Source organism: Penicillium chrysogenum (genome assembly GCF_028827035.1).
Source record: "Penicillium chrysogenum strain IBT 35668 chromosome Unknown utg000001l_segment0_segment0, whole genome shotgun sequence".
Taxonomy (NCBI): domain Eukaryota; kingdom Fungi; phylum Ascomycota; class Eurotiomycetes; order Eurotiales; family Aspergillaceae; genus Penicillium; species Penicillium chrysogenum.
The window spans coordinates 1,577,199-1,603,959 of NW_026622749.1; the positions used below are offsets into that span (position 1 = coordinate 1,577,199).

The window sequence follows — 26,761 nt, forward strand, 5'->3', positions numbered from 1 at the left end:
GCATTCAATCAACCATAGGATTAGGGTTGATGACGGGATATTGTATTTGATATAACTCGGAAAACATCAATCAAGCAGAGCGAGAGGGTATGAGCCCTTAAAACAGGGGTAATGTCAAGCATAAGCCAATGGGCAGTGAAAACATAATGCGTGATGCGTGAAATCCAGAACCTCGCAATTTCATGATAAAAACAAAAAAAGATCAGAGAAGGGGGGCTCAAGATGCAAAAGAAGGGAGAGAAGAATAATAATGAAGATCTGCAAAAGATATATAAAAAAAAAGGAATACTCGTTCTCTCAGCCAGTCAAGCCCTAACAGGTGCCTAAACATAGTTTGGACCCGGCGCGACATAGCTCTGACTCGGCAGAACATAGTTCGAGTCTGACCCAGCAACTTGCGAGTTTAGACTCTCACGAGGAGCCATCTCTGCCTCATGAGCCTGCGAACAAGGCTCGACACTGCGACTGTTGTTGCGCATACGGGTCAAGCTACGCAGCTTGTTCGTGAAGCTCTCATTTGAGCTACGGTTTCGGCGATGGTCAAAGGACATCCGCTGACTATCCGACTGACGGGAATCCGTCCCCTGGTCGTTTACATTGAGAGCCGGGGCCGCAGTCATGGCGCGAGGGAGAAGACGACCGAGATCTTCGTTGTTGTCGATGGCGATGTCGATTGTCGCCGAGGACTCGCGGGGCGAGACGGGCGTTGCGGAGATTGGGAATGGGGGTGGTGGAGGTGGAGTGTTGAGATGCTGCAGTTCTGGGAGTATGGGTGGAGGTGGCGGAGGGGGAATTGTCTCCTGCTGCGCTGAAGGTCCTCTTTGCATTGCATGCTCGATTGTCTCTTCGATGCTTACTTGCACGTGGGGGGAAGTGCCGGAGATATAGCTGCCTGAGCTGGTGCGGTTATGGCCCTTGGCGCGGCTGCGACTGCTGGACCGGCTTCGGGGGAGTGCTGGGTTAAACCGCGGATGCATGGGGAGGTCGTTGGGCATCGAAGGGGCGTTGTACTGTCCTTCCGATGCGGGAACAGACATCGATCGTCCGATTCTCTCGGCATCTCCTTGATACCGGGCGTTACTGAGGAAGAGACTGTTGTCTGTGGGAATGGTGGGCACAGAAGGAGGCCGGTCTTCGTCTTGTCCGGTTCCTCCGTACTTGGGATGCCGCATGGCTCGAGGAGTTGCCGGAAGCCCGCTGGGCATTCCGGAGCGTGAGGAGTTCGAGTCAGAACTGCTAGGATAGTCGGGAGAAGCTTTGCTTTGGGACGCCTTGTTTCGCGACGGTGCCCATTGGAAGCATGAATTTGTACCAGAGAAAGGCGGGGAAGCCTCAAGAGGACTTCTTGCGCTTTGCAACTCGCCCGGGAATGGGATATTTGGTGCTGATGGATTGCGCGCGAGTGATAATCTTCGTGCTTCCAATTCAGCTGCGGCAATCTCTCTTCGCTTCCTCTCCGCCAGGCTGACAAATGGTGTCCTTGGGGACATAAGGTCTTGGAAATCATTAGCTGTCGAGCTTGGTTGCCCATTAGAATACCCATTGGACGTGTCCTCTTGGCCAAAGACCTTGCTGCTCAACTGCTCCGGCACCGATGCCTGCTGTGCCCAGGGGTCTGTTGTAGGCCCTGTCTGGATTACAGAAAGACTCTGCGAAGTTTTGTGTCTTGTTTCCGGAGAGCCGTCTCTTTTGGAAGCTGTCCCTTTCTCAGCGCGGCGTCGACTGGCACTCCGGTGGCGAGATCGCAGTCTCTTTTGGTTACCCTCGACAAGTCTCAAAGGATTATCAACATCCTGAGAAGGTTCTTCGGTAGGATACGCCATAGGAAGAGGCGACGATGGTGATCGAACGCTTGATCCTTGTCGGTCATTGCTGCGGCCTCGAATTGAGGGGTCTCGTTTGTCTGTGCCGAGTCGGCTTGCAGTGTGTCTACTTGAAGAGCGCTGACGGTTCCGAGAACCTGGCCCTCTCACCTTGCTAGAACTTCTGGTGCGAGACTTCGACTTCCGTGTTTCGGCTGGCTTTTCAGACTCTCCGGTGTGGTATCGAGCCAACTCTTCAGGAGACATAGGCACCGGCGAGGAAGGGGAGCGCTTGGCGGGTTGAATGTATCGACGCTCACTCATACCGCGGGTATCTCGGGAAGTATCACGCGATCGATTGACTCTTGAGCTCTGGCTGGCAGTGTCGTCTGGGTTCCGTCTTCCGCGGCCCGGGGTATGTGGACGGAACCTCTTTGCATGGTAGTTCGCTTCATCAAGGCTACTGATGTATTGATCAATACTACGACCACTGACACTTGGGCTCCTAGCCGAAGCATAGCTATTAGCTGTCGAAGCGGTGCTCTTGGCGCTGGGAATCAAATCGGAGCGGTCCTGCGGATTTCGTTCACCTTCCAATGTCTCGATTTGGAGGCCGTCTGGCTTTCGATCTCGGGACCCGTTACGGTGATCATCATTTGTGAGAGCTTCGAATACACCGGCAGCTGGAGATGGAAGCCCTTTGATTGCGGCAAACTTGTCTGTCCCTTGTATAGCAGTCTGGGGACTGGGCTTGACAGAGTCTAGACCGGGGGTGTATTTTGCGGCTGACAAAGTGAGAAGACCGCTGTTGCTCTCCTTCTCATCTTGACTCTGCTCATGTCCGCTCATTTCGTTTTCGGAGGTGGAGCTATACTCATTTTGGCTGTAAGAGTTTGACCGTGAAAAGCTTGGAGGGTGCACATCCACTGGCGTCTCTCCTATCGAGGGTAGACGACGTCGATTGAAAGAAGGGGTATTTGTTCGAGAAGTCATTGCGTGGTTCAGGCTTTGGATATTGTTCAGTTTATAAGAGCCAAATCCACCAGGGGACATTGCCGAGTCGGGAACCGCAGATTCAGCAATCGGGGTGATTCCGGGTGCATTTGTTGGCGTACGGTCATCAGACTTCAAGCCAGGGAAGCGGAAACGCCCCGGTTGGGTGTCAAAGGAGGTAATGAGCTTCAGAGCCGGCGTTTTCACTGCAGGTTTCGAGTTAGATGTGGACCTTGGCCGGACGGCTGGTGGCATCATATTGGCCTGCGAAGGTTCGGGCGAGGCGACAGGAGACTTGGCGCGAATCATCTCTGCAAAAGATGAAGTCTGTTGGGCAGATGGAGATGCCCATGGTTCTGATGGTTCCGCGCCCGTGCACATGAAACAGCGAATGGCGAGTTGTTGCTGGGAGTGGGTAACGACATGTTCTCCCCATCGACGAACGAGATAAGACTGCCGCTGCCAATCCGACGGGAACAGGAGACATGTCATCAAGATAGCTTCCATGAAGTGATTACGAGAAACATAAACTTCTATGGCGTCGTTGCTGTCTCCGAGACCAAGCAATATCGCAGCCGAGGTGTGGATGTCTCCGATCTCAAGCAGCTTCTGTACAAATGCCTGTCCGACCTTGTTTGCCTGGGCTTGGCCGCTCATCTGGCTCAAAGCAAGAATCATCCAGTCAGAGGTTGTTACCTGCCCGGAGCTAAGCATCGAGGCCATTTCATCTGTGTCGTTCTCACCAAGCCATTGCGTTAAGAGAATAGCGCTTTGACTACCCACGGCGTGTCGGCTCACTAAGAATTGTCAAAAGATGGCTCGAGATATAGCAGATACGGGGCAACACATACACTCATCTGTAATCAGATCTTGGATGTCTCCATCCCACCCAAAAACCACGCTCAACATCTGCAGCCGAAGATCATCCGAAGTTAGATTCGACTCATCGATAGGAGGCTGCTGTTTGTAAGGCACATCAATCAAGCGAGCCCGAGTGAACGGGAATAAATCCACAATGTTCTTGTCAGCAGGGCTAAGATGAACCTCATTCCGCAATCGCGATGCCGCCCTCGAGCTTCTCACAGATGACATTGAGACTGAGGAGGGATACGCAAACGAAGCAGAAGCCTGCGGTGTATCATGACCAGCAGAAGTCATTGAAAAAGTGGTAGTGCTCTGACCAGAGCGACTCGGCGGAGTGAAGGACCTCATATTATACTTCCCAGAGGACGCCTTAGAGCTCACCGATTCCGTTCGACTGCGCGATGAAGCAGGGCTTGTCAGATCCGCCCTCTGTCTAATACTTTCAATGCTGTTTGCGTCAAATGGCGTTCGTCTTGTCGCGGCTGGTGGTTCCCGGATGTCAGGAGCATCTTGCAAGCGCCGTGGGGACATTGTTCGTGATCGACTGCCTTCCGCGGTGCCGGGCCGGGGGATGACTGGAAGATGTTGCACATTTGCAACCATTGCCGGATTTTCCAAATCATACTGCTGGACTGAGTGCTGGGGGCCGATGGTAAATAGAGTCGCAGTAGGCCCGTAATTTGCGATACCTCGCACACCGTCGATTGTGGGAATTGGATCGTAGGTAACATGTTTTGTTCGAACATCCCAAGACCATGTTTCCCTATCATCACATGTCAGCAAAACCCTTGTTCTTCTTTTGAGGCGTTACACACCCTTCCAAATATTGCACCAATCTTCCATTCTTCGACCAGCCCATCCATTTGGGATCAGAGGAGTTTGAATCAGATCGTTTCAATACCCTAATCACTCGAGGTGACTCTTTCCCCGGTGGTTTTGCCACGCTCCAAACTCGTAGATCGCCATTCGATGACTGCGTTGCCAGCATGTCGGACTTCTGTTTTGACGAGGATGCATGCCAAGCCAAGGAAATAATTGGCGATGGTCCACGTGAAGTAGTCAGAGTGTGAAGAATGGTAAATTGAGGAAGTAAACTCGCGATCAATATGGAACCATTTTGATATCTGAAACCGATTAGCGAGTGATACTCTCAATTCGGTTCATCCCACATACCCAATTGCATAAGTACGACAATCTGTGGCGGGCGCAAGAGCTGTGATTGGGTCGAAAATGGTGCGCGCAGAGATGTGCTCGGAAGTGGGAGGTTCGAATAGGATCACCTCGCCTTTGCCATTGCCTGTATCTGATCAGCAAATTTAGAATCTCATAGGATATTTATGATAATTCTCTCACCAAAAGCAACATGGCCATTACGCATCCACGAAGCTATTCGCAAATGGTCGAAAGAAGCAAACCGGGCAATCTCCGTTCCGGTGAAGATATCCCAGACAATCGCCGTCTGCCCTACATCGTAACTGACAACCAATCTCCCCGCACCTCGCTCGCTGACGTTATCGACCGATATGAAGACAATGTTTTCCTGATGACTCTGAAACCGTCGCTCGATTGCCAATGTATCATGATGCAAACATAGGATTGTTGAGCCCTGGGCATAGAGAAATAAGGACGCCGTCGAAGCGCAGGCTTCGAAGCGAGGTTGGACAGCTGGTGGTGCAGGTGCCATTGCTCTAACGGTCCTCGGGGGTCGCGATTCTGTCCCCAAGCTCCTATTCCGTGTCAATTCAACCATTATATTTGCCCAAAATGGTGCATATGAGACGATTTGCGGGGGAATTGATTTTACTAGAGGGTCTGTCCAAGACAAAAGTCCCGAATGATATATAATCCAGAACAAGAGGGAAGATAAAATGAGTCCAAACAAGATTGGGCCACTGACCTCTGTTTAAGCCAGGTAGCTTGCTAATCGGCCACGACCCTGAGTACCAGTCAAGGTGTAAGACGGGGAATTCCAAGATATCTCAAGGCACATTTGGGTCGGGGAGAGAATTGGCGCCTGACAAGGAATGTGACTGAAATTGAAATACTCCGTAGGCTCGCAAGATCCCTATAAATGAGAAAGAGGTGGCAAGATATGTAAGGAAATATGCGAGAAGGCGAGAAAAAAAAAGGAAGATGCAAGCCGTTGGAACAGGGGAGGGGAAAAAGAATAATAAAAAAATGAGAAATAGAGAAATAGAGAAATAAGATATTCAAGTGTGACACTTAGAAGGAAATTGAAATGACTTGCACGTTCATCACATACAAGTGACGGAGGGGGCTTAAGTTTGTGACAGGATGTAAGACTCCCGAGGTCGGTTTCTATATGATATACATATAAACAGGCTGCCCACAGAGTAATTAGTGGGAATCAAGAGCAAACAGTTCCCAAAAAGAGGGGAGCAGACATAAGTCGATCAAAATGGAAATACGGGGACTACTAAAGACTGGTTGGCGCTCGGGGGATAACTGGGCGCTTTCATTTCCTGACTAGGACCATACATCTGTCCCGTTTCTAGAGTTACAGAAAAACCGGAGTATGACCCGGGATTAAAAGCACCATATTCAACACGTTATTAGCGGAGACGGTGAGATCGAGCCTTCTTGGTGGCTGGGTTATCCTGCGGGACTTGCACCAACGAGCATGCAGAACCCCAGTAAAGAAAAAGTTAACCTGGTTTAAATCAAATGCAGAGTTCCCGAATCACGAAGAATCCCTGGCCCTTGTAGCCTTAGTGGTTCTGCACGTCGATCACTCGGAGGTATTCCAACCCGACTTTATATAGTTGAAGTATATAATAACCCTAAATAGCACCAACTTCACCAACTTCACCAACTTGGTATTTTTCTCAAAACTGCAAGGAACCGCCCAGTTTTCAAATCAAAATACATGCAAAATGAAAATAATAATGATAATAATGTGATCCGAGACTGTGATGTGATTGGGATGCTGTTGTTCTCAAGCTGCAGCTTCGTCACTTCACCCGGCCAATCACCATCCATCACTGCTGATCCCTCGGCGCCTACACAACCACCCCTCAGCCAATGCCTGCACTCATCCAGCCATTCCATAATAGTCTGCAATAGACTAGAAAGTGACATAATTTGGTTCTATTGGCCTATAGAAGCCCTCTTCTTGTCTTGAATTCGGAGAAAAGACCGTTCAGAAAGTTTCATGTTTAAACTAGTGTTTCCGATGTCTATCAATGATGATCTCGATTTCTTTTGTTTTCCTCTCTTTCTACCAAGCTTATCTATGAAGTGCGGAGTACTTCAACGCAATTCTGCACTTTGGTTCCTGTGATGTGACAGAAATGCAAAGATATGCAGTCATCCCTGCACAAAAAGGCACCGTCGAACATCCTGGAGCTTGGGCCCCTGTGATAGTATCGGGGGCACGCCAGCAGAGTTTTCAATCGAGCTCGCGTGAGAAAGGATTTCCATGTACTCCGTACGGAGTACTAGATGTACGTTGTACTGCATCAATTCCGATCCTTGAAATAATACAAGTCACAAGAGCAGCCCTATATACATACTCCGGTACATAGTCAATGCGGGCCAAGGAAACCCAAAAATGCGCACCTACTGTTCATACTGCTGGAAGTAAGAAGGTATATTCTACTCGGTATATCCCCAACTGTAGAGATATATTGAGAATCATTATATTCCTCATAATGCAGGAATACTGTTGGCCCAGGTGGAACGAACATGCCATGCCATGACCCGTTATCATATGATCGCGGGGGTCTTATCGCGGACCCTTGACTCATCCAACTACCCCAGACATTCCAAAGTTGGAGCTTCGTGTCTATGAAATCCAAGGTTGTCCCTATAAAGTCTTTGTTAACACCTTGTGACGACTTTCCAACTCTCAGCATGTCCAAGGAGACAATCGTAGTGATCGGGTCAGTCCAACACTTCCACATATAATAACCTCGAATCAATCCGCCCCCAAAAGATAAAAAAAGACCGATCACAAGACACAAAAATCAGCTGACAACCTCAACCAGAGCGGGCGTCATTGGCCTTTCCACCGCCCTATGCATCCAACAACACCTCACTCCTACGCAATCCATCCTACTCGTAGCCCGGGACTTCCCATCGGAAACTTCCGTCAACTACGCCTCACCGTGGGCAGGAGCCCACTACCGTCCAGTACCAGGCTCCTCGCCACAGGCCCTAAGGGAGGCGGACCAAGCGCAGCGCACGTACGAGTTCCTGAAGCGAACTGCGGTCGCTGAGCCCGGCGCGGGCATCAACTTCGTCGAGGGCATCGAGCACCTCGAGGCTCCGCCACCGGAGTACCTGGATCAGCAGAGTGTGCGCAATGTCTATTCGCACCTGGACAAGTTCCAGGTTCTGGGAAAAGAGGAGGTCCCGACTGGCGTAGTGTGGGGTGTGAAGTACGGGACGTATGTGATCAACTCGCCGGTCTACTGTGCACATTTGCTGCGTAAGTTTGTTCTCAAGGGAGGCGAGACGAGGCAGTATACGCTCGCCAATTTGAAGGAGGCGTTTAGTATGGCGGGGAATGTGAAGACCGTGGTGAACTGCTCCGGAAGTGGGTTTGAGGACCCGAAGTCGTTTATTATCAGAGGTATGTGATGGGAGTGATAGTGATGGTTATGGTGGTTGTGTTTGCGATGCGCTCGAACGTGTATTCTGAATTTTTGGGTTGACATATTCTCTAGGTCAAACCTGTCTCGTCCGTAACCCCGTCTCGAAGACCATTACTCGACAGAACACAGATGGCTCGTGGTCCTTCTGTATCCCGCGTCCCCTCGAAGGCGGAACCATTATTGGAGGCACGAAGGAGCCGAATAACTGGGACCCGAACCCATCGCTGGAAACTAGGCAGCGCCTCCTCGCTAACGCAACCAAGTGGTTCCCTTTCACGTCAGAAAGTGGTGGCCAGTTCGATGTGATTCGCGATATCGTTGGTAGGCGGCCGGCTCGTGAGGGCGGTTTGCGCATCGAGGCGGAGAAGCTCGCTGATGATCGGTATATCGTTCATGGCTATGGTGCTGGTGGTCGAGGGTTTGAGCTGTCTCGTGGTGTTGCGGAAGACATCGTCGCCGCGATGCTCGAGAAGAGGCTGCTGCAGGCTAAAGCCTCGCTGTAAAACTATTTGCTGGCATTCAACGAGCGCATAGGTTGTTTATATAGAACATGTTGTACATATTTCTTAAGTTCATAGATCTTACAATGCCGTGCAATAGAAAATAGAAGGCATCAGGTTCATTTGAATGAACGAACTTTTTGCTACCGACAAAATAACGATGTGCTATCAAAAAGGTATATCGGCCGTTGAATCTTCAGTCACATGGGACACAAGACTCATCAAGCCTTTGCGCCCCGGTGGCTAGTCAACCTTCACCTTTTCCTCTACGCAAGACATTTGTAGTACATACGTATAGAGGTTGAAAGGAAAAAGCGACCAGCCGAGTCCTCGGTGATGACCGAGGTTGCATACAAAGTTAGCAGTTTGGGCAAACAATTGTAGCGATCACTCGACATCGAGACCCGACCCCATAGCAACACAAAACAAACTTTCAGATTGCATGTGGCCGGGGGAGAAGGATCTTCAAGAGCCCACGAATCTAGTATCGTGAAGTTCTGTAGGGACTCAACCCACAGCTTGAGGTGCGACACCCTCGGGTATACTTGTGGGTAGAACTCCGCCATTGAGCTTGATGAGACGTTCCTCTTCTTTCTGTTCACGCAGCCTCTCTGTCTCTCGCCGCATGACTGCCAAGTTCCAGGTTCCATTCTCATCCTCGCCCTCCTCGGGCTCACTATCCTCCTCAGCCCATTGGCCGCTCTCGAAGAGCGTACGACCAGTAGCTTCCTTAGCCTGCTGTGCTTGGGCCTCGGCGGCCTTCTTGTCCATACGCTCCTTCTTCCACTTGGCGAAGGTCTCCTGATTGACGGGTGTCAGTGTGCCAGTCAGCTTGTGACGCTCAGAATCCAGCCAGTCCTCGAGGGTGAGAGTGTTTAAGGGCGATTTGTCCTTGAGGGCCTTCTCGGCGGCTCTCTGCTCTTTGGTCTTCAGAATGAATCTGCTCACGCGGTTAGTATTACGTACGAGACGCACAAAAGCGGCGGAAAGACGTACCCTGGTGGCAAGCTGTGCTTGTACATGCACTTGTCTCCTCCATTCGGACATGTCCAGAACCAACCGTACTTCTGGTTCTCGACAGCTTCGATGAAGTATTTGCACACCTTCTCGGTGGTTGTGCGCGGGTTGCCGTGTTTGCTCAGAACGACACTGCGTAGCTTCTCCTCGTCCCAGTCATCCATAGTATCCTTTTGCTTCTTCTCTTCTTCGGCGACCTTCTCATCACGACTGTCGGTGTACAAATCTTTCTTGGCTGCTTTGCGCTCGACATTGGGGTCGTGTGAGAATTTGCACTTCCGGCCCTTCTCACAGTGACCCTGCTTGAAGAAAATACAGAGGACAGTCTTCGGGTCAACACCGAAGGGGACCTTCTGGACCTGCACGGGCTTGAACAGCTCAAGGTTCTCTTTCCGGGCCCGCTCAGCGGCCGCCTTCTCAGCCTCACGCTTCTCCTTTTCGGCGGCCTTCTTCTTCTCGTCTAGGTTCTTGTTGCTTGCGGCTTGTGCTTGCAGCTGTTGGATCTGCTTCTTGGCGGCACCACCTTTTTTCTATATTCAATGTTAGCACATGCTGGGGTATACCACGAGCGAACTCGCTTTTCTTCAAATCGAGGGTATGACGCACATTTTTCATACCAAAGGACTTATCCTCAACGGTGGCCTTCTTCTTCTTAGGCTGATCGCCCTTCTTGGGAGGCATGGTGACGATTGGGCGGACGTGACGTCGCGGGTTCGGGGAAGAGTAAAAATGTGAAAATGCGCCTGTCCAAGGTGCGCCTCAGTTGGTGGCAAACGGATAAAGAAAAGACGCTGATGAAACCCGAAAGAATGACAGGGAGATGTGAAAAAGAAGATGTCGAGTGGTGGGCAAGAATGCCAGGGTTGTTGTAAGGTGAAATGTCCTCGAAAACGAGGGGTGTGAGAAGTGTGACGGTAATTTTTGGTTAACCAATGACGGTGCGGGCCCTTTTTACTCCAGCATTGCCACGATGCGAGATGTACTGGGTAGCTGATATTACACATGTACCTATGTACATGTATTTATATAGAAGATTCGATGCTTTACTAGATAGTCACTCTTTTCTCACTAGTTATCCCAAGTTCTATTATTGTACAATATCCAATTTTGAGCATGTGCTCTTTAGTAACGTGCGTCATCTGCCCACTAATATTTGCCCTCGCCACCCACAATAGGGCCCTCGCTATGCAAATATCAGTACGGCATGGAGGAAAAGAATGGAAAGTGTTTGGAATCCAGTTCTACACCTTGAACTTCCTTATATTCATGCATATGCGAACTTGGACTGCCACCAAATCCTAAAAGGATATCAAACAACACATACGATGTACAGTACATAGTAAATGCACCTTATTGTGGGGAGAATATATCCTGGAGAATACCCTAAATGGAGATCACTTAATCTGAAGTTGGTATATGATCACGGTCTTCTAAGCAACGTATGGTATCCATAGATATAACCCAGAAGGTTGATGGGCCTACCTAGGTAGTGAACATGGTAAGATTTTGAGGCGCCTTCTAAATCACTTCATCTACAATATACAATTGTACCGTGGATCACACCTGGCAAAGCTACTTGGTCACGTATGTGTATTACTCTACGTGAGGACCTGCAATGACCACTCATCACGCTTCATCAATCATTGGGATGTTCTCAATGAGATAGATCTACCATGTATAGAGGTTGGCCTTGGATCAAAGCTGCCTGGTCAAAATAGCCTTGCAGTCAATGGATGGTGAAAAACCGAAGCAGATCCATATTTCAAAGCATCATCCTGTAGCCATCTTAAACACCTTCTTTTTTCGTTTCTGGTCGTCATAGATTTCGCAGAAAGCAGGCATCTTATATTTAAGAAACCTCCTGGATCTTGGTAGACTTCTGGCCGTCGGTTTCTTCGAGCTCGGGGAGGTCCTCCTGCGGAGTTGCGTTAGTAGACAATCGCCGATCACCCACAGGCGAGCAAACTTACATCATCTTCCTCGGCACCTTCAGCACCGGCCGCACCAGGCATGCCGCCCATACCGCCAGCCAGAGCGCTGAGGTCGGGCATGCCACCTGCGCCACCCATGCCAGGCATACCGCCTAGCTTGGAGAAGTCGATGTTGCCTAGGCCGCCGGCACCGGGGTCACCACCCTCACCACCGAAACCGCCGAAGTTGTTGGCGTAGTCATCCTCGCCAGCCTCATCCTGCTCATCCTCGTCCACCCACTACACATGATTAGTCAAAACCCCATCATTTGAACAGACGCCCAAGCATACCTTGTCGAAGTTGGTCTTCAAGAAGTGCATCTTCTGCTTGCTCTCGAGAAGGCGGGGCCAGAACTCCTCCTTGAGCTCCTTCTTCCGGAGAACAAGCTCGACGTCGCGGTCGGTGTGGTTGACTTTGCTGTTCTCGGGATCGATCTCGGCAAAGAGGTCCAGGGAGACGCTGTATGTTACGCCCTTCTTGGAGGCGCCCTTGAAAGAAACATTCTTCTCGGTGATGCTGAGGGTAGCATCGGCCTTGGGAACATCGGCAGCCTTGATGTTCACGTAAAGGTAGTTGCGCTCAGGATCCGAGTCGGATGAGCGCTGAGCCCATGTAACTGAAAAGACATAACATGTCAGCGCCTTGCTCTCACTTATAAAAGAGATTGTAGAATTGGCATAGTTAATGTTACGAAACAGTCTTAAACATTGGATAACGTCATAGTAAATTCCAAGCAGAATGTGCAGTCCCGCGTTTGAGAGCGGGGAAGTAGTAGAATAGTCATAACATACCTTCGGGGGTCAAGGTCTGAGACATATTGAATTAGGAGTGGAAAGATAACTGGAAGAATTGAGAAATGGAGGAAGATCGAAAACGTGTCAAAGAGAGGAGAAGAAGTGTAAGAGAAGCTCATCCACGACCTACCTAAGTGCTATGTTGTAGAAACTGGTAGAAGCGTGCCTCAGGCACAAATTATGTGGGACATTGTATTACGTCAGAGCTGACTCAGTTTCCGCTCCCGGCCTGGACACTGAGCGTGGCACTCCCAGGTACCTCGGGAGCCTTGAATATTGATAGTTACATCAGTGTGTACTGACTGGAAAACTGAGCCAAAGACCTAACGATTCTAGCTCTCGAGAAGAGCCCCACCATAAAGTATTCCGAGGGGCTAAAACTACGCCAGCATAGCCAACACATTAGCCTTGCCCCGCCTATCTCTTAAGACGAGATGATGCACCGGGCATGAGTTTAATCGCTGATCAAACCGCACCCCGACTGAACTCATTCGTTGAACCCTTTCCACGCCCTTGATTTGCCTGCTTATCTTTTTGTCGCCGCTTTCTATCCCGATTACTGCAAGATTGCATTCATGGAGAGTCTCAAGGCGGTATTCTTTGGGCCCGACCCGCAAGCTCAGGTAGGCAGTTGGTGTGGCTCGTTAATACACGGAAATATGACACTGATGAAGAATAATCGGGCAGATGAGAAAATGTAATGCTTTAATACGCACAAACACACGGCAACTCGACCGCGATCTAGCCCGGCTAAAAGCCAGTGACAGCCAGACTCGCCAGCACATTGTCAATGCTTCTAAACGGGCCCAGCGAAACCCATCCCAGGCTAAGCAGGCTACCAATGACACCAAAGTCTTTGCAAGGGAGCTGGTGCGCATTCGGAAACAGACCGCACGGTTGAATACCAGCCGAGCTCAACTACAGAGTGTGGGAATGCAGGTCAATGAAGCCTTCTCGGCGCGCAAAATCCAAGGCAGTCTTCAAAAGTCAACTGGGATCATGAAGGACGTTAACACACTGGTCCGACTGCCCCAATTATCTGCGACCATGCAGCAGCTATCTTCAGAATTAGTCAGGGCAGGCATTATCGAAGAGATGGTTGATGATGCTACCATGGACCCTTCGGTCTTTGAAGATGAGGAAGATGAAGCAGAATCAGAGATTGAGAAGATCTTGCAGGAAGTTTTGCAAGGTAAACTCGCCCAGGCACAGCCCGTCACTGCACCGCCTGTGTCCAAAATCTCAGAGCCGGAATCTCCACAAGCCGAGGAGGAATTCGAAGACCAAGAAGCCACTCTCGCGCAGATGCGCGGCCGGTTGGAAGCTCTCAAGAGCTAGTACATATTGCAAACCCAGAGCGTTCGTCTTGTTTATTTCTTATTGAAGAGTCTGTTCCACGACTCTCGTGTCTGGAGTTGGGTGCGTGTTTTTCCATAGTCTATTCTCTAAGGCTGGGCCTGCAGATAATGGGATTTCTGCTTGATTCAGAAAATCAAAAGTCTCACCTCAATCTCATATACAATGGACAACAAGTCAATCCCGACAAAAAAAAAAAAGACAAAGATGAGATCAATAAGGACTAGAATCTCTCATTGGGGCTCAATAGCATCCATCCAATCAAATCGGTTGGCATTGTTTGCGTTGGGCCCGCCAAAAAGGGCTTAGTGCGAAACCAGACCCGTCGACTTGCCCCCTCTCCTCACTCTTCCATATCCTTCCTCCTTTCAAGATTCATCCTTTCCAACTTCATCAACATACCTACTTCATCCCATTTGAGAATCTACTGTGATCTTAACTTCTTCTTTACACGCGACTTAAACACCTAGGTCGCATATCATCCACGACGCGTTCGTCCAGTGACTTTTGTGAACTTGCAAATCGCCAGCTTTGCTATCCATCGCAGTCATGTCTGCCAACCTTGATAAGTCCCTTGATGATCTCGTCGGCAGCCGTCGTCAGACCGCTCGCCACACTCGTCGCCGTGCTGGTTCCCGTCGCGCTGCGACCAAGCCATCCACTGTTGGAGGTGTGAAGAAGTCCACCAAGGCTGCTGCTCCCAAGGCTGCTCACCCAGCCCCTGCCGCCCAGACTGGTTCCAGCAAGATTCTTGTCAGCGGATTGGTAAGTTCTTGCTCCTTCTGTCGTTCCTGCTTGTCCATGCGCTAATCTCCTCAGCCTTCCGATGTGTCCGAGGCCAATGTCAAGGTATGTTGATCTAAAGGCTCTCATATTGGCTTCCATCGCCATCTCTTTTCTCGAGAATCTTGCGGCGCAAACGATCTCGACCCGCCTTCCGACCTCTCTCTACCTCCTCCCGCATCTATGGATTTTCCTCGATGGACGGCACACACAGTTTGCTTCTACATGTCTCTGCAAATATATACATTGCTGGCGCTGCTGCGAGACAAGAAGTCAAACTGTGTTGTAGTACGGTGAAAGGATGTACATTGCTCGTGTTGATTCCAATACGGAAATCCACCCGCCTTGTTCTCTGAGTACTATGCCGAGGATGATTGATGAAAATTCATCATCCTGACCTCTCTTCAATTCCGCGCCTTTCCTTCATGTCTTATACTTCGAGATCCATACGGGCATCAGCGAGCGCATCAGTGGAACAGTGGCCAACAGGTTCAGAGGGCAGACTGAAACCTATCTATTCGAGACTCTTGTCTCAAATGTCTCTGTGAAGAGTCTTGCTGCTATGGGGTGATTACCTATTCCAGTGACTTAGAGAAGTTTGAACTGTTTGATATGGCCCTACTTGTTGGGGAGACATCCATGGGCAAATGGATTCCAGTTGACAAGCTCTGCCGAGATAGCGGCGATGTGGAAGAATGCTTTTGTTGAAGGACTTGTTGCTACCGCTTGATGGATGTATGGACGAAGTGGGCATTCCTGCTATGGATATTTGTTGGCGTGTTATGTTCCATTGCGGGGAGCAGATTTGCGACCTGTCGGGCGAATTTGCAATCATGGAGCTATATGTTCCAAGCCGCTAGGATATGGACGATGGATTGATGCTGTGTGCTCGCTGATGCTCTCTCACCTTTGGCCGTCCTCGTTTGCGCCGCCACTTTGCTTCCGACACCCGAGAACCGCGCTCTCACTGAAATTGTCTGACGAAAATACTGATCGTCTTTGTTCGCGCTATAGGAATACTTCAGCAAGTCTGCTGGCCCCGTCAGGCGGGTCATGCTCACCTACAACCAGAATGGCACTAGCCGTGGCATCGCCTCTATCCAGTTCACCAGGGCAGACACCGCTGCCAAGGCCACTAAGGAGCTCAACGGACTCCTCGTCGATGGCCGCCCCATGAAGGTAAATCCTCTTGATCTGGCCAATCCTCCCTGCAGCATTGACTGACTTGTAAAACTAGATCGAAGTTATCTATGATGCGTCTCACGTGCCCGCTGCGCCTGCTCCCAAGCCTCTCACTGAGCGCATTGCGTAAGTTGATGTCTGTTGTATCTGCCAACGTTCATATGCTTATCCATTCACAGTCAGAAGGCTCAGCCCAAGTCTGCTGCTGCCCCCAAGGCCAAGGACGACAAGAAGACTGCTACTGACAAGGGAAGCCGTCGCGGAAAGGGCCCTCGCCCTCGTGGCCGCAACGCTGGCCGTGGAAAGCCCAAGACTGTTGAGGAGCTTGATGCTGAGATGGTCGACTACTTCACCAACGATGCGCCCCCTGCTGAAGCCACTGCTCCCGTCAACGGCAATGTCACACAGGCCAGCGCCAACCAAGACATCGGCATGGCTGATGAGATCTCCTAAACAATTCAACTGTTACTTTCACTTTCCTCCATCACGGCTCCTGCATGATACAGGTTTCGCAATATTCTCGGGAGTTCTTTTATGGTTGATGCGCGGGTCATATCGCCTTTTGTGCTCCTTTGTTCTGTTTTTTTTTTTTCTTCTTTTTCCCTTTTTTCGCTGGCTGTGTTTCTCTACTCTTTTTCCTTCTCGTTTTGCCAGTACCAGCAGGCTTAATTCTTTCATATCTCTTCGCAGAAGCCGGTGGAGGAAATGATGTATCTACACTCAACAACATGGAACCTTACAAATGATAATCGATTTTCGAACAACTTGAAATCCCCTCGAAATTTCAAAACCTCAAGACTCCCTGCTAAAAGAGGATGCCATCATACCAAACGCCGAATCCGAACCTTATATCCATCAAATATCTACACAAATCCCCCACTAAAACACCCCAGCTCTGGTCATGACATCATGAAACTGCTCCAAAGTAACCCCAGCACTCAATCCAGCACCCCCATTCCCTTCAAGAATCATATCCTTGAGCAGGTCGTCGCCCACACTGTCCTCCTTCAAGTCGCGCGCAATGCGCCGCAGATGCGACAACGTAATGGGGCCATCTGTACCGCGCGTGAATAGCTGGTATGCGTCGTCCACCTCGGCAGCCATGGCGTCATCATCGCGCGAGCGCAGCTTGGCTGCTGCTATTGAGACGAAGGGACTGTAGGGTACGTATCCGCTTAGAGTTGGATCGAGGGCGGAGAGGATTTCTGCGAGTTCGGTTGAGTCGGTTGGTGGGAGGCCGAGGGCTCTATTGAAAGGAAAGTTGTTAGTATTTAGTAGTTGTAGCTTGGGAGTAAGTAGAGGTGTGGTTGTAGGTAGTGTTAATTGTAGATTACCGGGGTAGAGGGAGAGGAGCTAGGGAAACCTACACCAGTGCCTTGCGCACATCTTCGCGGGGAATCACTCCCTCCTTCTCGTCCGGGAAGTCCGTGTTCTTGTCGGAGAATAGGTGGAAGACTTCTTTGATTTCGTTTTCTTCTTCGGCGGTGATACTATTCTCCTTGGCGAGCTTTGATGCGCGTCCGCGTTTTGGCGCTGCCGGTGCGGAGGAGCTTGCTGCGCCTCCGCGCTTTTTTGGAGGCTGCAAAGGAGTCAGCCTTGGTTGGGTATTGATGATATCTGGGGTTTCTTTACCATATGTGTATTATTGGCAGTACTTGTGGCTTTACAGGGGTATTGGCATGGACAAAAATGAGGATTGCGCGCCGGGGGTAACGAAGGTGGGGAGAGCGGCGATTGGAAGACGATCTATGCAGCCAGCTTCATACCTTTCAAATGTTGTTATACATCATTATGTGCATAAATGAGTATTGATAGCATGTGAAACCTATAAATTCATTTCGTTTTAGACTCTTGATCTACTGTATACATGACATTTCTAATTTTTGAAGTATGTTGGACGTGATATCGAGACCAGTTACTGAGGCAGTGTACAGTAAGAAATGAGACTGCGTCAATTACCAACACCACATTCCATTTTGATAAAGTATAGATGCTATTAAGCATCAAATAATAAATATCGCATCTATACACAATGCTATAGAATGCGATCGAAGGTGATAGCAGCCCTGGAGGCTGCCGGTGCTGACGTTATCGGATTGGAGCCTTCCCAGATCGTCCTTCAAGAGCTCTTTATCTCGACTTTCACTTCAAAGGGTTCATCTCTTCTACATCGGACACCTACTTCATCATGGATGTCTCACTATATGTCTATGACCTTTCAAAGGTGAATCCCCCGGTCCTACATGCGGTAAATATCGACTAACCTTGGATATAGGGTCTGGCCCGAATGGTATGTTCAATGCACTAGTGAAAGCGAACAGTGTCTAATTTGTACAGTACTCCCTTGCCCTCACAGGAACACAAATGGATGCGATCTACCATACATCCATCGTCCTCAACGGGATCGAATATTATTTCGGCCAGGGTATCCAGACCGCGGCTCCAGGGAGTACCCATCATGGACAGCCCATGGAGATCGTGAAGTTGGGCAGCACTGAGCTTCCAAGTGAGGTTATCGAAGAATACCTGGGTTCGTTGGCAACCATTTATACGCCCGAGGTTCGTTCATGCTTAGCTTCAGCAACAGAGCTATGGCTAATCAACTCTAGTCATACGACCTTTTTCTTCATAACTGCAATAACTTTACTCAAGACCTTGCAATGTTTCTTGTCGGTAAAAGTATTCCGCAGCATATCATTAATTTGCCTCGCACTTTCCTGGAAACTCCATTCGGGCAAATGATGAAACCTCAAATCGAGATGGCTCTCAAAGGCGTCACTCAAGGCACTGGAACAGGTCCTGCCCCTGGGCCAAGTGTTCAACCTACCACAGCGAGGGCCGTCCCTCCCGCACCTCAGCCAGTAGCACCTTCAGGGGCGGGCACAGTCCGTATGGTGAGCAATCTCAGTCAGCTACAAACCGAGCTTTCTAGTGCCTCCCATTCCTGCGCCGTTATTTTCTTCACATCGTCAACATGTCCACCATGCAAGGCTGTCTACCCGACATATGACGAACTCGCAGCTGAAGCGGGTGAGCGAGGTACGCTCATCAAAGTCGACATCGGCGTAGCTCGCGATGTTGGCATGAAATACAGCGTGCGCTCGACTCCCACCTTTATGACATTTTTGAAGGGCCAGAAGTTGGATGAATGGAGTGGTGCGACCCCGGCCAAGCTAGTGGGAAATGTTCGTATGTTGTTAGAGATGGCACACCCGGCCCACCCTCATCGTCAACTACGACTTCCCAGTCTTCAGCGAGAGATAACGACCTTCGTCATGTACAAGAAGGTTCCACCACTTGAAAAGCTCCTCCAAAAACTTCCTGTCGCCTTCAAGGAAGGCCCCGGTGTTGCCCAAGTTATTGAATTTGTGAAGCTGCGTCACTCAGCTACCGAACCTGTCGCCGATATCAGGGTCCCCGATTTGCATATATTTGCCACAACTTTGACCTCCATATACTCGACGCTTCCCAATGACACTCACTTCGCCGTGGTTGATCTAGTCCGTCTTCTGCTGCTCGATCCACGCGCAAGTGGCTACTTCGCCGAAGAAGCCCAACACGCAACCCTCCTCACTCTCCTTGCACCTCTATCCCAAGACGATCTATCCTCATGTCCGTACAATCTCCGCATCGTGGCTCTCCAACTAGTCTGCAATCTCTTCAGCACACCTCTCTACCCAGAGCAACTCACCTCCTCCTCATCCCCACTCCGCGAGACCTGCCTCCGTCTTGCGACCAACGCCCTCCTAGACTCACAAACCAGCCTCCGTGTTGTCGCCGCCTCGTTTGCATACAATCTTGCCGCATTCAATCATAACGCCCGCCTGGATGGGAAACCAGATCCTCTGTCCGAGGAAGACCAGGTCGAACTGACCGCCTCATTGCTTGAGGCTGTTTCGCGCGAGAACGAGAGCATGGAAGCCTTGCATGGGTTGTTGTTTGCCCTTGGGCTTCTTGTTTACGAAGCTCCAATGGATGGGTCTCTGATCGATCTTTGTCGCGCTATGGGTGTCACGGACACAATTTCGGGAAAGATGAAGGTTGAGGCTGTACAGAAGGAGCCACTGCTTAAAGTGATAGGGGAACTTTTTAGCAAGGGGCTGTAATTAACGAATTGCTCCATAACGCTTAATTGGTATATACATGAACTCGAGTACCTCGAGAGCTCAGTAATTATCCTCTGATCCAGCTGCTTAAACGTTTATTCGTCTATAAACTTCCACTTTTGCGTATCGTCATAGTAGTTTCTTTTCACAGGGTTGCCTTTGGGTCTATTTCGGTCACTTGGCTACCATTGTGTCATTCATGTTGACCTGATGAAGAGATCTTTGTCTCTGGAACGTGCACAAGTCGAGGGTGACTGGAAGAGGCAGCGCATACCAACTTGGTACTATTGTAGACTTTCGTACCATATGGTGCCTTTTGTAAGTACAGCCAGGGCTGGATATGGTTGATGTCGGCTATCATCGGTCAAAGTTGCATCGAATGTGCGGGGAGCAACAGGGGGTATCTGATCCTTGTAGATGCCTACATATGTAGATAAGTCACAATTAGCCTTTTCAAAGCTTCGAACACAACCTTGCAATCTTCTCGGATATATTCGTCCGACGCCTTTTCGGCGACATGTCGGCATCATCCCGAGACCCATCTCGGCTACTCTCGGTATCAGTCATCACACAAGAGATATCTACGGCGGGGAACCAATTGAAGATCTTCAGAGCCAGGAACACATCTTCTGTCTCCCCTCATGATCATGGCCACAGACAACATCACCCACCACGTCGTCGCCATTGAGGCTGTTCATTGCCCAATCCCCGAGTTTGATCTACCAGGGCCGCATTCTCGCGCAGTCCACCGATGGACCGACCCCGCTGATCTGCCCAACCGCGTGAAAGATGCCACAATCATTATAACGACAACCATACGCCTATCGGCAGAGACTCTTAGCGCCGAAATCACCCCGAAACTCCGCCTTATAGTAATCATGGCAACCGGCACAGACTGCGTCGACATAGCAGCTGCGTCCGCACGAGGAATCACCGTGTGCAACTGTCCCGGGAGTAACATTGACAGTGTCAGTGAACACGCCATTGGACTTTACTTTGCCACTCGGCGGAAGTTCGTCGAGCTCCATAATGCCACAGTTGCAGTTCCCACGGACTCGTCTCTTGATACAGAGTGGAAGACAAATGGGTCGTTACTTGGTCGGGTTCGTGCGCCTGATGGAAAGGCCCCGTTGTTGTGTAGTGATGAGACCGTGTGCATTGTCGGATACGGATCGCTAGGCAAACGCATCGAGGCCATGACAAAAGGTCTCGGGATGAACGTGATTATTGCTGAGCGGAAGGGTGTATCACCTCGAGCGGGACGGGTTCTGTTCGAAGATGGGTTGAAAAAGTCGACTGTGGTTGTCTTGTGCTTGCCACGGAGTGCTGAGACGCTCAACATGATCTCGACTGCGGAGTTGCAGATCATGTCCCCCCATGCCGTGCTGGTTAACGTTGCTAGAGGTGGGATTGTCGACGAGAAAGCCCTGGTTCAAGCTCTCAAGCGTGGGGCCATCTCAGGCGCAGCTACAGATGTTTATGCCACAGAACCTGCTGGGAGAGGTGATTCCCCGTTGTTAAGTCCAGAAGCAGCCGGGCTGAATTTGGTGTTGACACCTCATCTTGCCTGGTATTCCGAAAGGACGTTGCAAAACCTACAGGCTGCGATGAAGAACACGATTGAGAAGTGGTGCGTTGGTGAGATTATCAATCAGGTGCGATGATGGTCGGGAGATTTCGGTCATTTGTAAATACATTTGGCAAATAGAGTATTATAGACTACCCTGTAGAGCACTTCTGTTGAAGATATTCAGGCCTTTTTGATGAATGATGACAGAAAGCTATGCGATCTAAGATACAAATATAGAGAGAAGATGTACCAAATACACTTGCAAAGACGGTATCTCTGTATAATTAAGATTTTCAAAATATGCAATATCTATTGACCAACATAAATTCTATGCTTTTCTTATTCCCAGTATCCCCCGGTCAGAGTGCGCGGTGGTCAGCCACAAGTCCAATGACTAGCTAGTCAGGATGTCAAGTTCAGATGCAATAGATTCAATAATTTGACGATATCTCTTCCCATTCAATCATTCTTAATATCTCGGATCTAAGTCTGGATGAAGCCCTAGTACTATGCATTCGCCTCTAATTCCTAGATTATCGGACACCGGTAACCCATGCTGCATCGCATGCTTTTACAAGGACATCGCTCTAAACCAATATAGTTTGATGCCGGGAATCCAACGTTGGATAACTATCAGATGATATTGTAGACGGAAGTTTCCCCGATAGGCATGCGAATCATCTGTTAATTGGAATGTGATCCTAATCACATCTCCCGGTGTTCTATTGAGTTGGTAACAGCCAAGAGAGTTGGAGCATGTGCTCGACCAAATCTACGGAATGTGATGTCTAGACTACTTGATATTTCGCCACTGTTGGTGCAACACATCCACGACAAATAGCGCAAATGCAGCAGAGAGAACCAACGGTGGCAACGAGAAATGGTAACGTTAATGGCGAGGCGGCTATTTTCGGGCAATGAGGCTTTCCCTGAAACGCCAACTATACTACAGAACTTATACTTGTGATAGACAAGGAGTGTAGCGGTAAAATCCAACATCCATGGATGTACGGAGTATACCAGCGTGAGTTCAGCGTCCATAGTACCAACTCCGGGCGTCCACGGGGTACATTGCCCGATTCCAACCATCCCGATGTTGTTTTCCAATTCCTGGGCGGGATTAGTCCGCTGGGTTTGAATACGGAATTGTTGGGAAGACCCCAGATCTGACCAAAAACAGCCTAACAACAACCCCAGCCGTAAATTCACGATATTCTCCGATGCTCTCTAATCCAACATTAATGTACATGTACGGCCCCAGATGGACAGTCCCATGATTATCAATCACCCCAAGGTTTCCAACCTTGGAAGGTTTCGCCCCAACATCGATTACTAAGACCCCAATCTCACCTGGGCACTGTTGCACTGTTGCATTCCAGCCATGACAACCGCAGGGCCTCGTGTCATACACAGCCAACAATAAGCTGTTACAGCCTCACTGTGTCTGGGTTCCGGGCTCTACACTGACGGAGGTGAGGCGGTTACGCAAGCGGGGAACACGAGGCAGGCAGGGCTGACGATCGGCTGTTGGGTTATTCTATTTCGAGGGTGCATTTCGGGCAATAGGTTACATCTACATCAACGTGGCAGGGACTTTTCTGGGGTAGGTACGGAGTACGAGGAACTTGGATGTATAGTTGGATTTAGGGATGGATAAGATTACTGCTTTTGGTTCTATTCTACGATTTGGAAGGATATTCTTGTTTCAGGATTTGGTCAAGGTGCTTAGTTCAGGCTACCTAATGTACTGAAGAACGGCTATTGACAAATGTGATATGGCACGTGGCGCAATATTCCGATACCAGATCACAAAGACCTGGAGCGCTGTTGGAAATTGCAAAATATCACACAAAGCCTCGAAGATGAAAAACAAAGTGGGGTATACAAGACGTGGGGGGTATCTGAACAAGGCGCTGGGAAACAGAAGATTCGTTAATAGAAAAGAAACAAGAAACACCGGGTCCTCATGGATGCAAGCCTGAGGGTAGGCTAAAAAAAAGGGTCAAATGATAAAATGATAAATCAAAGGCGCTGCATTCCATGCAAGAACAGGATCCTCGTGGGATAGGGGGAATAACGGATTCGCTGAAAAGGAAAAAAAAAAAACAAATGCGCAAGTTGGAAAATGAGTCAGAGCCGAGTGAACCAGCGGTGTGTTCGAAGGTAACGGAGGTGACAGTCCCAGGGATTTCTTGAAGCGCCGACAGCGAGAAATTAGGTAAGCGCGGGGGTTCCCCGGGGCACCGGGGCCATCAGGTGGTTCCATGGCCCAGATGGATCATGTCCGTGCGTGCGTCGCATTCACCAGTAAGCTGAGTCGTGGAAGATCGTTGCATGCTGTTGCTTGGAGATTGGGGCTCCTATGATTTGCAGTTTGGCATGAGGCGACCTCGCGGATATCACGGTTGAAGGGGAAAATAAATCGAGATTAGGCACTTGGTGTGGGTCTCTGCACATCTCGGGGAGATGCGGGGTGGAATTAAAAGATAAGGCGAGGTAATGACATGATTGTGAAGAGAATGTGGCGTTATTCGGAGAGCGCCTGCGCTGCACCGGGAATTGCCGGTGAGCTTATTGACTGAGCACCTTAGATGCCGACTGAGCACGTCGTTTGGGAGTTGGCACGACTCGGCGCTTCTTGCGCTTTGATGTCTCGCGCTCTGCCACAATGCTCTGCTTTGCTGAGCGGAGGGCTTGGGTCGCCCGCGCGTGGGCTTCCACCTTGGCGAGGAAATTGGCTCGGTCTTCTTGTTCGGCGATAGCGCGCATGCGCTGCAGTTGTTGTTCCATAGTCACGGAGCAGATGGTACCGGCGTCTTGGTTGATGGCTTCCTCTACTGCTTGCTCAGCGGCCGAGTTCTCGGGCATCCACAAGAGATCGTCATCAGAGAGGAAAGCGCTGGCGCATGAGTCGGAGGAATCGTTGCTTGAAAGGGAAGGGCGGTTGGGCCAGGAGGGGAAGGCATATGCTGCTCCCATCTCACTAGAGAAAGACGACTTGCGTGGGTAGATGTCGAGGAGCGAGTCGCTGGGAGTTGGTGGAGGGGCGAAAGGGCTTGACATGGAAGAAGATGCGCTGCCACTCCAGGCAAAGGTCGGTTGTGCTGGATCCGTGCTGGCGATAGGAGCTGCCGCCTTGGGGAGCGACATCTCTTGGAGACGTGACTGAATGGGAATCATAGTGGCGGATATGTTGAGTATGTTGAGAGTGTTGTAGATGTTGAGGGTTGGTAGTACCAGGGCCCAGTAGGTGAGAGAGACAACAGTGTGAAGGTGTAAGTTGTAAGGCGAAGTGAAGAATGAAGAGTCGAGGAGAGTTGTTTATCAATGATCGGTGGGAAGGGCGCACACAAATAGATATCAAAGATCAAAGCCGGGGAAAGACTTCTAGACTTCCCGACACCCTTGCAGTCGAGAAAATGAAATTCCCAAATAGGAAAAGTAATAAAGAGATAAATCCGAAACGGGGAAAGTAAAAATAAAAAAATAAATGATAAATGAATAAATGAAATAAAACAAATAAAAAATAAATCTGAACAATCAGGCGGAAGGAGGCTTCCGCAAACAAAGGGCTGTCGATCAACCTTGGAAGGAACGGATCGACCCAAATAGAAAATAAAATAATAAAATCCAAAAAGGGATTTTTTTATTTTATTTTTTTTGACAATTTCCAATGTATCGGATTTCTGGCTTTCCGGCTTTCTGACACACGGGGAAAGATCGGATCCCCGGTTTAGCGCTGTCTTTTCTTGCCTCCGACTCTGACAAGTCTGACACAGATATTTGTCTAATGTATATTGTATACAAAAGGTACAATTCAAGCTCGAGAGAATCTGATATCAGCAAATACTGAATGTCGATTCCCCCTTGCGGCAGGAGATCGAGGTTTCCCCGAAAGGGCTGCCCAACAATCTTTCAAGATCTGGTCTGATCTCAAAATCGGATTGTTTGGAGTATTTCCCAGTTCCGATGAGAATTCTCCAATGATCATGCCTCGGATTCACCGCTTCGTTCGGGGAAGAGGAAAAAGAAGGAGTCGCAGAACTGCAGGCCTAACTGGAATTTGCAGCCCTAATCGCATGTACCCAAACAGAAACTTTGAACGCCTAAACGCGTGGAGGAATCAGGTTCGTTGGCGTTTGGCGGTCACGATGCAACACGTCAACACGGTTAATAGTCGAAGGTACGGAAAAGTTGAAGAGAAATCTACACCCACGGGAAAACGAACTGTCCTCTTTCTTTTAAACTCCGTAAGGAGTTGGGTAGAAGGGAGTTTCCCCGTGTCTCCACACCCGGGCCAAGTCTAAAGTCCGTGGAGGATTCGATTTTTCAATCTAGAAGCCTTGAGCGGAGTCCAATCTAAATGAAAAGGGAACGGCCGAAGGATTAGGAACGGTTTCCGTTGCCTCGGAACTTCTCCCTGATTGCCCCGGGGCTCTAGCGGATAAATGCAGTTCCTCGGCAATTATCAATTTGCCGTCAAATACTGCCTATGTTATACCGTTCTCCTCCGGAGTACGGGGTAGACTTCAAAGTTCTAAGGATCTAATCGGTTCCCTTATCGAATTATCGAATTGTTCCCGGAAGAAAAAGACCGTCTGATTTTCGCACGAATCACAGGCCAGCCTGCAGTCACACCGAGGCTCTGCTCTTTGTCAGAAAATCAATAAATCAGAAAATCAATAAATCAATAAAAATATGGAGTCTAGATCGTCAAGTCCAGACCACTCAAAACAAAGACATTTCCCATCTATCTGATTTTCGAGATTCCCCGGAATGTCATGCCCCTTTCCGTTCAATCTGTCAATAATTATGTTGGATGTCTTTATGATCTTTATGATCCAGATGACTTGCTTTATGCAAGCCTAGACGGGGAAGAATGTGGCGGTCTTCCCCGGTTCAAGTGGATCAATCCGTGATCCTGGGTGTCCCGACCAATTTGCACCTCCGATTCGGGCGCATGATCGCCGTCTCTATCATACTCGTCATATCCAAGTATACGTACTCCCTATTGACCGCAGGAGTACTTTGGCAAATCTACATATCTAATTCCCCGACGAATGTGAAATGCAAATACCCCACGCCTCCTACGTCCTACTCCATAATTGATGCTTCCGCGTCCCGGCCCGCCGGGGAACCTGAGGAAACCTTGGATAGGGGTCAAGCGGGGGCTTCAACGACTGACCCAGGAAATCAAATTCAGATCG

The 26,761-nt window shown here is 49.6% G+C and overlaps 10 protein-coding genes across 10 annotated transcripts; 5 read left to right on the forward strand and 5 right to left on the reverse strand.

Moving 5' to 3' along the window:
• Positions 1 to 323: 323 nt before the first annotated feature.
• Positions 324 to 5,343, reverse strand: N7489_000634 (WD40 repeat domain-containing protein; the record flags this gene model as incomplete). The annotated part of the gene is made up of 5 exons (XM_056706389.1): positions 324 to 3,592; positions 3,647 to 4,422; positions 4,475 to 4,783; positions 4,833 to 4,956; positions 5,013 to 5,343. 5 exons carry the CDS (start codon positions 5,341 to 5,343, stop codon positions 324 to 326), a joined length of 4,809 nt encoding a protein of 1,602 aa, XP_056570691.1.
• A 2,189-nt stretch (positions 5,344 to 7,532) lies between these two features.
• Positions 7,533 to 8,778, forward strand: N7489_000635 (FAD-dependent oxidoreductase; the record flags this gene model as incomplete). The annotated part of the gene is made up of 3 exons (XM_056706390.1): positions 7,533 to 7,561; positions 7,667 to 8,253; positions 8,348 to 8,778. The coding sequence occupies 3 exons, from the start codon at positions 7,533 to 7,535 to the stop codon at positions 8,776 to 8,778; spliced, it is 1,047 nt and encodes a 348-aa protein (XP_056570692.1).
• Positions 8,779 to 9,282: 504 nt separating this feature from the next.
• On the reverse strand, positions 9,283 to 10,473 carry N7489_000636 (translation machinery-associated protein TMA46; the record flags this gene model as incomplete). Its single annotated transcript, XM_056706391.1, has 3 exons — positions 9,283 to 9,715; positions 9,772 to 10,322; positions 10,399 to 10,473. 3 exons carry the CDS (start codon positions 10,471 to 10,473, stop codon positions 9,283 to 9,285), a joined length of 1,059 nt encoding a protein of 352 aa, XP_056570693.1.
• Positions 10,474 to 11,641: 1,168 nt separating this feature from the next.
• Positions 11,642 to 12,579, reverse strand: wos2 (Hsp90 cochaperone SBA1; the record flags this gene model as incomplete). Its single annotated transcript, XM_056706392.1, has 4 exons — positions 11,642 to 11,707; positions 11,763 to 12,002; positions 12,054 to 12,379; positions 12,555 to 12,579. 4 exons carry the CDS (start codon positions 12,577 to 12,579, stop codon positions 11,642 to 11,644), a joined length of 657 nt encoding a protein of 218 aa, XP_056570694.1.
• A 553-nt stretch (positions 12,580 to 13,132) lies between these two features.
• Positions 13,133 to 13,895, forward strand: N7489_000638 (ESCRT-III subunit protein VPS24; the record flags this gene model as incomplete). The annotated part of the gene is made up of 2 exons (XM_056706393.1): positions 13,133 to 13,180; positions 13,245 to 13,895. The coding sequence occupies 2 exons, from the start codon at positions 13,133 to 13,135 to the stop codon at positions 13,893 to 13,895; spliced, it is 699 nt and encodes a 232-aa protein (XP_056570695.1).
• A 567-nt stretch (positions 13,896 to 14,462) lies between these two features.
• N7489_000639 (putative RNA annealing protein Yra1) lies at positions 14,463 to 16,331 on the forward strand (the record flags this gene model as incomplete). The annotated part of the gene is made up of 5 exons (XM_056706394.1): positions 14,463 to 14,678; positions 14,733 to 14,762; positions 15,711 to 15,875; positions 15,934 to 16,004; positions 16,058 to 16,331. The coding sequence occupies 5 exons, from the start codon at positions 14,463 to 14,465 to the stop codon at positions 16,329 to 16,331; spliced, it is 756 nt and encodes a 251-aa protein (XP_056570696.1).
• A 426-nt stretch (positions 16,332 to 16,757) lies between these two features.
• Positions 16,758 to 17,513, reverse strand: N7489_000640 (EF-hand superfamily Ca2+-modulated protein; the record flags this gene model as incomplete). The annotated part of the gene is made up of 3 exons (XM_056706395.1): positions 16,758 to 17,124; positions 17,246 to 17,457; positions 17,511 to 17,513. 3 exons carry the CDS (start codon positions 17,511 to 17,513, stop codon positions 16,758 to 16,760), a joined length of 582 nt encoding a protein of 193 aa, XP_056570697.1.
• A 553-nt stretch (positions 17,514 to 18,066) lies between these two features.
• On the forward strand, positions 18,067 to 19,984 carry N7489_000641 (bifunctional C97 family peptidase/thioredoxin family protein; the record flags this gene model as incomplete). The annotated part of the gene is made up of 4 exons (XM_056706396.1): positions 18,067 to 18,102; positions 18,154 to 18,168; positions 18,216 to 18,437; positions 18,488 to 19,984. The coding sequence occupies 4 exons, from the start codon at positions 18,067 to 18,069 to the stop codon at positions 19,982 to 19,984; spliced, it is 1,770 nt and encodes a 589-aa protein (XP_056570698.1).
• A 641-nt stretch (positions 19,985 to 20,625) lies between these two features.
• N7489_000642 (D-isomer specific 2-hydroxyacid dehydrogenase family protein) lies at positions 20,626 to 21,648 on the forward strand (the record flags this gene model as incomplete). Its single annotated transcript, XM_056706397.1, has 1 exon — positions 20,626 to 21,648. One exon carries the CDS (start codon positions 20,626 to 20,628, stop codon positions 21,646 to 21,648), a length of 1,023 nt encoding a protein of 340 aa, XP_056570699.1.
• A 2,477-nt stretch (positions 21,649 to 24,125) lies between these two features.
• N7489_000643 (uncharacterized protein) lies at positions 24,126 to 24,734 on the reverse strand (the record flags this gene model as incomplete). The annotated part of the gene is made up of 1 exon (XM_056706398.1): positions 24,126 to 24,734. The coding sequence occupies one exon, from the start codon at positions 24,732 to 24,734 to the stop codon at positions 24,126 to 24,128; it is 609 nt and encodes a 202-aa protein (XP_056570700.1).
• Between the last annotated feature and the right edge of the window lie 2,027 nt (positions 24,735 to 26,761).